Source organism: Gobio gobio, assembly GCF_949357685.1.
Source record: "Gobio gobio genome assembly, chromosome: 21".
NCBI lineage: Eukaryota > Metazoa > Chordata > Actinopteri > Cypriniformes > Gobionidae > Gobio > Gobio gobio.
In genome coordinates this window covers 11405474-11416208 of record NC_137117.1, presented here as the reverse complement: position 1 = coordinate 11416208, position 10735 = coordinate 11405474, and the positions used below count along the sequence as shown (strand labels likewise).

At 38.1% G+C, this 10735-nt stretch overlaps 1 protein-coding gene across 1 annotated transcript in view; it reads left to right on the top strand.

The window, feature by feature from the left end:
• Positions 1 to 8421, top strand: part of pfkfb2a (6-phosphofructo-2-kinase/fructose-2,6-biphosphatase 2a) — a 45170-nt gene extending 36749 nt beyond the window's left edge. The window contains exons 15-16 of the mRNA XM_079803506.1: positions 1222 to 1413; positions 2851 to 8421. Of these exons, the coding sequence (XP_079659632.1) occupies positions 1222 to 1413; positions 2851 to 2895 (237 nt within the window). The 3' untranslated portion in view covers positions 2896 to 8421. The remainder of the gene's footprint in view (positions 1 to 1221; positions 1414 to 2850) is intronic.
• Positions 8422 to 10735: the final 2314 nt, after the last annotated feature.

Sequence of the window (10735 nt, the reverse complement as noted above, 5' to 3'; positions counted from 1 at the left end):
GAAATCTATTTTTGTTTATTTCTTGAACATCGTTTGGTTTTCACCATCATTTCATATGTTTTTTTTTTTTGTGCTGAATGATTCTGCATGTTTATTTTGTTGTGATATTTTTGGAATCATACGCGGTCTATGATCCAACACAAACACCGCTTTAGTGAATCAGCAGCTGACAGGAGCCCTCAAACTAGAATAACCTCGTGAACTTTTCCTCTAACGGAAAACTAAAGGCTGACTGTTAGCTCATAAACTGTGCTGTGTTTTGCGGTGCAGGTCTGTAGGTGTGAGTTTGACCACAGGTCTGTGCTCAGAGAGACAATACAGCGCTGAGATTTTCTCTATTTCTGGCTTGTTTTTGTTCTTTTCTTGGTTGTGATGGGATCAGCATGTCATTTCTTTCCCTGTAATTATGGGCAGCAGCGTCCGGTACAGACGCCCATATCATAAAACACTTACGAAACTAAATTAATTAGATGTTATATGTTGACATACTGTGATGTTCTCCAATCCACCCGAATCCATCGAAGGATTTATAGATGAACTTCATGAAGAAAATCATACTGATGAGGAATTTAATTATACATTTATTGTTTTAAGTCTATATATATTAAGTTTTAAATATTTGATCTAATTTCTTTGTGTTAAAGTAACCATTAATAAAAATGTATGAATTAAATAAAAATACACAATATGGATGAATATGTGTATATGTATACATGTATGTTTTATAAACTATTAATAAAATAAAATTTAAAAAATACAAAGTAAAAAAAAAAATTGACATATTTATATATATATAATGTTTTATAAAAAAAATTACTTTTAAGATTTAAATATTTATTTTGATCAAATAAATTAAATTATTTATTTTTATTTATTTAATTATTTAATTATGTATTTATTTAAAATGAGCGAAATTTTTATTCTGTACTAAATCTTAATAGTACCGAAAATAAGATTGTTTTCTAATGTTTTCTATTTAAAAAAAATTCTCATTCAGAAATGATCAAAACCATGAGCACATTATTATATGACCTCCCACATTTACACACCAACACCTTAATTTCTCATGCAAAGATGTTAGCCAATCACAGCAGATGTCATTTACACATTAAAAAGTCTAAGAGGTACAGAAACTGCCGGTTTAATTCTGTGTCAATATTGTATGCAAGAAGCCCTTTACGGCTCTTGTCACAGTGTTCACCCTACTTTGTGTGTTATCAGGGAAGCGGCAGACAAGAACTGCCGCCCACTCTGCTGAGGAGAAACAGCTTCACGCCGCTGTCTAGTCAGGATCAAGTCAAGCGGCCCCGCCTCTTCAGCGCCGGCAACCCTCCCCGGATAGCGAGTATTTCTGCCTTATCCAAGAAACGACTCCATGAGGCGCAGGAGAGAGAGCAACTGAACAAGAGCCAGGTTTGTTTATGTAGTGTGTGTGTGTGTGTGTGTGTGTGTGTGTGTGTGTGTGTGATGGGTATGTTTAGGGGTAGGGTTAGTGTGTGTGTGTGTGTGTGTGTGTGTGTGTGTCTGTCTGTGTGCATGCATGTGTGTGTGTGTGTGTGTGTGTGTGTGTGTGTGTGTGTGTGTGTCTGTGTCTGTGTGCGTCTCTGTGTGTGTGAGGGGTATGTTTAGGGTTAGTGTGTGTGTGTGTGTGTGTGTGTTTCTGTCTGTCTGTCTGTGTGTGGGTGGATGTGTCTCCGTGTGTGTGTGTGTGTGTGTGTGTGTGTGTGTGTGTGTCTATGTGCATCTCTGTGTGTTTCCGTGTGTGTGCATATCTGTCTGTGTTGTGAGTCTGTGTGTGTGCGTCTCTTTGTGCGTGTGTGTCTGTGTGCATCTCTGTGTGTGTGTGCATTTCTGTGTGTGTGTGTTTGTGTCTGTCTGTGTGTGTGTCTATGTGCGTCTCTTTGAGCATGTGTGTGATGGGTATGTTTAGTGTGTGTGTGTGTGTGTGTATATATGTGAGTGTGTGTTTCTGTCTGTCTGTGTGTGGGTGGATGTGTCTCTATGTGTGTCTGTGTGTGTGTGTGTGTGTGTGTCTTTGTGCATCTCTGTGTGCGTCTGTGTCTTTGTGCATCTCTGTGTGTGTGCATATCTGTGTGTGTTGTTAGTGTGTGTCTGTGTGTGTCTGTCTGTGTGTGCATATCTGTGTGCGTGTGCGTGCATCTGTGCGCGTGTGTGTTTGCATCTCTGTGTGTGTGTGTGCGTCTCTGTGTGCGCATCTGTGCGCGTGTGTGTTTGCATCTCTGCGTGTGTGTGCGTCTCTGTGTGCGTGTGTGTGCATCTGTGTGCGTGACTGTGTGTGTTGTGAGTTTGTCGGTGTGTGTGCGTGTGTGTCTGTGTGTTTGCATCTCTGTGTGCGTGACTGTTTGTGTTGTGAGTTTGTCTGTGTGTGTGTGTGTCTCTGTGTTTGCATCTCTGTGTGCGTGCGTCTGTGTGTTTGTGTCTCTGTGTGCGTGTGACTTTGTGTGTATGTGTGTCTGTGTGTGCATCTCTGTGTGTGTCTGTGTGTCTGTGTGTCTGTGTGACTGCGTGTGTGTGTGTGTGTGTGTGTGTGTGTGTGTGTGTGTGTGTGTGTGTGTGTGTGTGTGTGTGTGTGTGTGTGTGTGTGTGTGTGTGTGTATGTGTCTCTGTGTGCATCTGTGTGTGTGTCTATGTGTGTCTTTGTTTATTTATTTACTCCCCATAATTACAGATGGGTAGGAATTATTTGCTTAATAAGTGTTTTTCTACTTGGAGCATCAATTAGCTAGCTTAGCTACATGCTAATGTCAGAATCAAACACAAGTGAGAGTCTGTGGAGCGTTATTAATGTGCTGACCCTAACAAAGTAAACCTGTGTGCTCTGCCTTACAGGAAGTTCTGAACTGCTTCAGACCGGCAGACTCCATCCAAGAGTGAGAACACACACCACAAGTTGTGTGACAGCCGTCATAAATTAAACCAATTTGAAAGTTTTCTCCAGACATGATTCAACTGTTTCTGACGCCCACTCAAATTCAGACAGTGCTTTATGTAACAAGCGACGACACCATCCGTCCGTCCTTCTCAACCTGCATCCGCCAACTAGCGCTTGCGAGTACGGTAAAACAGAACCGCCACAATACGAGTTATTGATTGAAATACTCGACAATCAATGCAAGGAAGATTCACTCGCATTGAACTGATTGACAGCTTGTGGAACCAATTAGAACACAGTTTGCGTTGGCGTGTCTTGCGCCAGTTAAGCTGGTCGGCCCTTCAGGATCAGAAGCACTTCGGTAACACTTTAGAATAATGGTCATTAGTTAATGTATTAACTAACATGAACTAACCATGAGCAGTACATTTGTTACTGTATTTGTTCATCTTTGTTAACGTTAGCTAATATAAATCCAGCTGTTCATGCTTTGTTCATGTTAGTTCACAGCGCATTAACTAATGTTAACAAGATTTTAATAATGCATTAGTAAATGTGGAAATTAACATTAACAAAGATTAATAAACGCTTTATAAGTGCAGTTCATTATTAGTTCATGTTAACTAATGTAGTTAACTAGTGTTAACTAATGACCATTATTCTAAAGTGTTACCAGCACTTCCTTAAACGGATCTATAAGGAAACATTAAAGCACTCTTTTTGTTGTCGTAGCATATATTTTGCGTCGGCGTCTTCTTAACGACTAAATAATGTCTGGCCAAATTTGACTGGATAATCGTGTAAATATTTGTCATAATTTTAGCTGTTAATTGTCTGCGATTTTTATTCTTGCTGTCGTTGTTTTCTCATATAGACTCATATATGATGTTGTGCAGAATGTTTTATTGAATATATACCGTAATGAATGTGAAACGAGGAAGGGTTTGTGAAATGTATGTTCTGCTGGAACATCAGGGCAGTCATTTTAATAGACAAGCAGATTGTTTTAGTTGTTATAACTCATATGCAAGGAAAGCTTCGTTTAGTCTTGAACGAATGTGTCCTTTCATAAGCACAGAATCAGTAAATATTAAGTTTTCTTGCATTTTTAGTTTTTCATATGTATCTGTAAGAACACTTAAAGGAACACGCCGACTTTTTTGGGACTTTAGTTTATTCACCGTATCCCCCGGAGTTAGATAAGTCCACACATAGCATTCTCATCTCCGTGCATCCCATAACTCTGTCTGACGCACACACCGCTAGCCTAGCTTAGCACAAAGACTGGAGGTAAATGGCTCCAGCTAGCCTACTGCTCAATAAGTGATAAAATAACGCCAACATTTTCCTATTTACATGTTGTGATGTGTATAGTTACATCGTGTACTAAGACCGACGGAAAATGAAAAGTTGTGATTAAAACTCACCAAGATGGGCATTGAGACATTTTTGAGTGTATTTGACCATTAATTAGGGCTCCGAACTAGGGATGAAACGATTACCGGTTTCACGATAAACCACGATAAAATTTAGTGACGGTTAGTAATATCGTATAAAATTAAATTATCATTAAAACCGCGTGTGATTATCACGATTGTGTACACTCGCGGTAAATCCTGTCCAGTCAGCGTCAGTCTGGCGCAGCCGCGCAGCACCGCTGTTTTTTAATAAGAAATGGCAGAAGGCAGTGACAGCGCTGGGAGATTTTTCAGACTCTAAAAGGACAAAATCTGAGGCGTTGTCATATTTTGGCTTTTACAAAAGTCCTGAGGGAAACTTAATCGAAGATGGTCATCCTGTCTGCAGAACATGCCTGAAGAAAGTCGCTGTAATGGGGGAACACTTCAAAACTATGAACGCAAGGCAAGTGGACTTTGACCTCAATACCAAAACTAAGTCTGGGAAATAATAATGTGAAGCGAACGAACAAATTCAGACAAGACTAGGGTGACATTTAAGCGATAATAATCAGGGCTTGACATTAACAACCACCATTTGCGGGTGTAACGTTATTTCGGCTGCACACTATTGCCACTCTGGCTGTTGAACTTATTATAGTCTTCTCAAAAGCCATCTGTTAATCGCGTTGCGCATTATAACCACTCACACGTGTTTCTATTATGAATGCAATGTCTCAAAATCAGAGGCGTTCAGATTAGCGGAGTTTTGTTCAGAGCGCGCGCCGTTCTCACGCTGAAATCTGCTCTCAAAGCAGAGATAAACGTGTGCTGTACGCAGGAGATTCACTCATCATACAGTGGATGACTGTTTCTTTTCTATTTCAGCAGCGAAAATGGATTAAAAAACACAGCAGAACCACAGCGCATCTGATATGGACTGGCATAACGCTGGCGAATTTAGGGACCGTCTCTAAAGTTACACACAACATTGGTAACGTTACACACGTTTCAAACTTCAATAGCATTTGAAGAGAATGACAGTCATAAAACCGACTGTAAAGTGATCATTTAGGTGTCAGGTATGATGCACATATTTTGATATTTAATCAAATAAACTGTCAAATCATATGGAAATATGGATATGCATTATTTCACTTGGATACTGTTTGGGCTCTTACACAAAATAGTATGCTAGCTAGATTTAAATGCAACACTGTAAATATATTCTCAAGCAATATTCTCATCAGAGATAATATTAGAGATTATATTTATGACAAATTATTATTTATGCGTCATGCGTTGCTATTGACGACGGCCATTATAAGGAAGGAAATCCCACAGAATAGAATCTAGCTTAAAAAAGTGCATAGAGCTGCTTTAGTTATTTGTTGATTTTCAAATATAAAATTTGTTGAAATGTTTTAAGTGTGTGCATCGGTTCTTTTGAACACTTTCATCTCATTTGAAGAAAACCGTGATAATATTGATAACCGTGATAATTTTGGTCACTAAAATCGTGATGTTAAATTTCCATACCGTTTCATCCCTACTCCGAACCGGTTCAAGGAATGAAAACGAAAACCGTAACCGAACAAAATTTTAAGAGGAACAAAAACGAAATCAAAATCAATTTGAATCGTTCTGAACAGAAACGTTAATTTGAAATGACCATTAACCGGTTAATAACGTTATTTTATCGTTCTCTTTAATATTTTAATTTGGCAGTGACCAATCATGAATTGAGTAGTACAGCATGTGACGTTGACGTATCAAGCGTGAGTGAAATGCCCGCGCAGCAGTCATCTATGAATCTACCGGTACGCAAGTCAGTGTAGAGCGTGCATTTACATGCCTCAAGTACATTTCTTTCCCCGCTGAGGTCTACAATGAAAGCGCAGGTATTGGAGGACATTATTTTTGTATGTTTAAATAAGCAGTACGGACTTTAAGCTCAAATAGTCTGATTTAGGCTAGTTTGTGGATTTCGTTTAAGCCTATCCAAGTAGGTTACTAGCATCTATCAAACATTTTTCCTATAGTCTTTCAGTTTGCCAATACAGGACAGGTCAATGTTTTCTATATAGACGGTTGATGCTTCGTATTAAATGGTATGTTATATTGCATTAAATGATCAAGCTTTATTAGCTGACTGAATTTGATTATGTGATGCAAGGACGTGTTGCGCAGCGTTTGCTTTGAAATTAGCAGTTGACGATGCATTAAAAGAGCAATGGTTATCCAGTTTATTTATTCTTTATTCATGCAATTTTTAAAACAAGTCGTGTTGAAAAAAAAGTTATGTACAAAGAATGTTATCACTCTTCTGAAAAGAATTAGGCATATAGAGGGCCACTTTCCGCTCCATTAAAACAGGTCAATATTTGTCCCGCTGTTTATGCTTTGTAATTAATGCATGTATTTCTGTTGTGGTTTTAAAAATGTTATGACAGAAATATTCAACTTTAATTATCATGCGTTACATTATTATTGAGTGAAAATAAGTCTTTATTTATACATATTTGTTTAAAGTATAGGCTAAATTAAAATAACGTTATTAACCGTTATTTTTTCAAATCAAACCGTTTTCGGAACAGTAATGTTTAATGAGGAACGCAAAAACGGAAACGTTAAAATATAGATTCTGCTCGGAGTGAACCGATTGATATTTTTTTTCCATTTTTAAGCCCTGCCATTAATAAGCTGGGAAAAGGAGCTCATTTTTGCACTTGTATGTCAGAGGCGGCTTTATTACAGTATGAGTGTGCGCGCTTCAGATGCGAGGGCGAAATCTGCAGGAATTAGTAGAATTAACGTTATGTGCAACCCTGCGCGAAATTCAGACCGGTCACACCAATACCAACACGCTGTCATGAGGAAAAATCCAGTTCGCCATGTTCAGAGGGTTAAACCGGACTGAATGAGAGGAGGCGGGTGCGTGTCAACTCGAAAGTCATCATAGTTTGCGTAGTATAGACCCAGCTCCAAACCCAGCTTTGAGAATAGATTAACGGCAATATTTTTTTTTATCGCCCGATAAGAGTCTCATGTTAACGCAGCATGTTAACGCCGAAAACGTGCCCACCACTACTAGGAACTATACTCTCATTCCTGCGTAATAATCAAAGAACTTTGCTGTCGTACCATGAGTGCAGCGGCATATTTTAGTAGTTGGTAACTATACACATCACAACATGTAAATAGCAAAATGTTGGCGTTATTTTGTCACTTATTGAGCAGTAGGCTAGCTGGAGCCGTTTACCTCCAGTCTTTGTGCTAAGCTAGGCTAGCGGTGGGTGCGTCAGACAGAGAATGAAATATGGCACGGAGATGAGAATGCTATGTGTGGACTTATCAAACTCTGGAGGATACGGTGAATAAGCTAAAGTCCCAAAAAGGTCGGCGTGTTCCTTTAAAACTACTGAGAATATGGCAAGTCATACTGTTATATTCGTTTTTATGTTAAATGTTAATTAGATTAGCATTTGTTATGAAAAGATATTTATACATGCTGATATTTTGGAAGGATGTTCTTAAAAGTAAAATTATTATTTTTTAAATTATTACGTTTTATAATTTGAGTTCAAGTGCTCTGATTTTAACTTGTCTAATTTTAGGATGCACAAAGTCTTAGTGCTTAATACGTGTTGAATGTTATGATGGCCTGTTAAGATTGTTCCTATCCATCAGTTGCTTCTTCATCATTCATGATTGGATATTATCAGATTTGCAAGTGCCTTTGCTTCACAGCCAAAGTGTAACCAATCAAAGTCTAATGATTCTTAGACCCAGAAAGACGCATTTACCTCAGAGCCGAGTCCTTTATTGTAATAATGTAATAGAAAATAACTTTTGTGTTCTTTTATTGTTCTTTTACTGCTTTTATTGTGACATCATCAGGATGATAGCATTACATTATCAATATCAGTGGTGACAAATTATGTAATGTCATGCTAATCTGTTGATAAAACTTGTGATTTAATAAACCAGTCTGTGATGCATGTACATATTTTTTGTCCTTTAAATATATTAGCATTCAAAATGCAATATTGCATACATGTATTATTTATTTTACATGCTATGCATTACATCATTTTTGCTGAATTTATAAAAAACATATTTTTGCTCTGCGTAATGGCTGCCAGTCATCATTTATATCTATATTTGCAATCAAAATGTGCCATATTGTAGTAACCATACGTGCATTATTCAGCTTACATGCTTTGTCAAGTTAAGCCACCTTTATTTCTATAGTGCTTAGTAATTAAGTGAATTATGCAGTGAAAAGCAATGGTCCTAGCACTGAGCCTTGAGGTACTCCATACTTGAGGTACTCATACTCAGATAATTATGTTTTGAACCATGCCAATGCAATTCCACTAATGCCTACATAATTTGTATTACATATTTTTCTTCATGTTGCCAATAATCATTTTTCTGTCATTTAAATATATTACAATCAAATTGTGCAATATTGCAGTAATCATACATGCATTATTTAGTTTACATGCTTTGTCAAGTCAAACCATTTCTATAGTGCTTTATACAATACAGATGGTTTCAAAGCAGCTTTACAGTGATAAACGGGAAAGTAAGGATTCAACGATGCAAACAGAGTTAAATTGTGCTTTAATGCAGCACTTAAAAGATAATGGTTTCATTGTTTATCTGAAATCAGTTCAGTGTTGATTCAAACGCCTGTTGGATTACAAATTTAAGAAAGTACATTGTATTTACAAATTTAAGATAGATAATAATTCTGGGGTTTTTCCAGCAGGATATTTCCTGCTGGGCCTGGTTTACAGTGAGCATTTGAGGTATAAAGGAAAATTGTTGAGTTTCCTGCAGGAGATTTCTGCCGGACCTGTTTTCAGACTCTCACCGTCGTTGCCTCTATGCGTTTGAATAGTTATGCTGATTAGGAGTAGGTGATACTCTGTCTGGGCGGGTTTTCCCAAAACCTGTATATTTAATTAACATGCTTTGTTCAAACTCAATGTTAATCCCTCCCCCTTTGGAATGTATATAACCTATCAGGTATACTGTTAAATCAGACTGTTTTCGGACGACCTGCAGCACAGAGAGTTCTCATTAAAAGAATCACTTCGGTTTTGATCCCGACGTCTCCTGGTCTCTACTTCAAGAAACAACAGAAGTTCACAACACGCCCATCTGTTCACCCATGGGCGTGCTGGTCTGAAAACCAGGCGTGTTGCTATTTTGAGGAACTGAAAATGACGCAGGATTTTTTTGTGTTATTTAAAGGGCGTTTTAGTAATATGCACCTATAGACGGGTGCACACCACTCATACACTGCTTATTACACACACAGGTACGCGCAGCAGCACTCAAACATGCCAAATATTAAAAATAAAAGGATTACAATGTAAACTAGTATGCAAAAGTAGGTTTTGGACAAAATTCAAGATGGCGGACAATTTATGATGAAACACAAATTACTGCTGACAGTTTTTTCGGCTTGACCCAAGGATTTCAAATATATAAAGCATTTGAGTCTACAACAATCGGATCATGAGAAATCTTCAAAAATGTTTGTTTTTTTGCGCTATAGCGCCACCATCTGGCCGATTGATGCGATACTCTGTCAACTTCTCCCCAAATTGAGGACTACCATCTGGCCAAATTTTAAGTCTCTAGCATTTGCGGTTTGGTCTGCGCGATCAGTTTTAGGAGAGAAGGAAAATAATAATAATAATAAAAATCCTTACAATAACAATAGGGTTTCAGCACTTCGTGCTTTATTATTGTGCACATAAAGATAAAAATGACTACATGTCATAATGGATAGTCATTGCGTGTATCAGAATTACCTGTTTGCAGTAATGATGAATAACATTGGCTGCTTATTTAACCAATCAACCAAAATGTATTTAAACTGATTCATCAGGTTGAGGGTGTCTATATTCCACCTTGTAAATAGCGAATCCGCCACAGTGCTAGTGCAACTGGCTTTTAAAGGGAATGGGAGATGAGACTCTGTTTATTGCACGTTTCACCCAAAACAAAACCATGGCTCATTAAGAGACTAGGTACAACCCTTTTAGACCATGCACCTGGTGTGCAGACCGTTTTTTCTGTAGTTAAACTAGCAAAAGAGACACCTGCGCCATGCGTTTCACACCATGCGCTCAGATCGTTAAAATAAGGCCCTGTATGTTGCGTCAGGCTGCAAGGAAATTTAGGGCCGAGTATCATCAGCAAAACAGTGAAAACTAACGCCATGCTTCCGAATGATATCTCCCCAAGGGTAACATGAACAGGGTGACAAGCAACGGTCCTAGCACTGAGCCTTGAGGTACTCCATACTGAACTTGTGATTGATATATCTCTTCATTTACTGCTACAAACTGATAACGCTCAGATAAGGATGATTTGAACCATGCCAATGGATTTCCACAAATGGCAACATAATTTATTACATCTT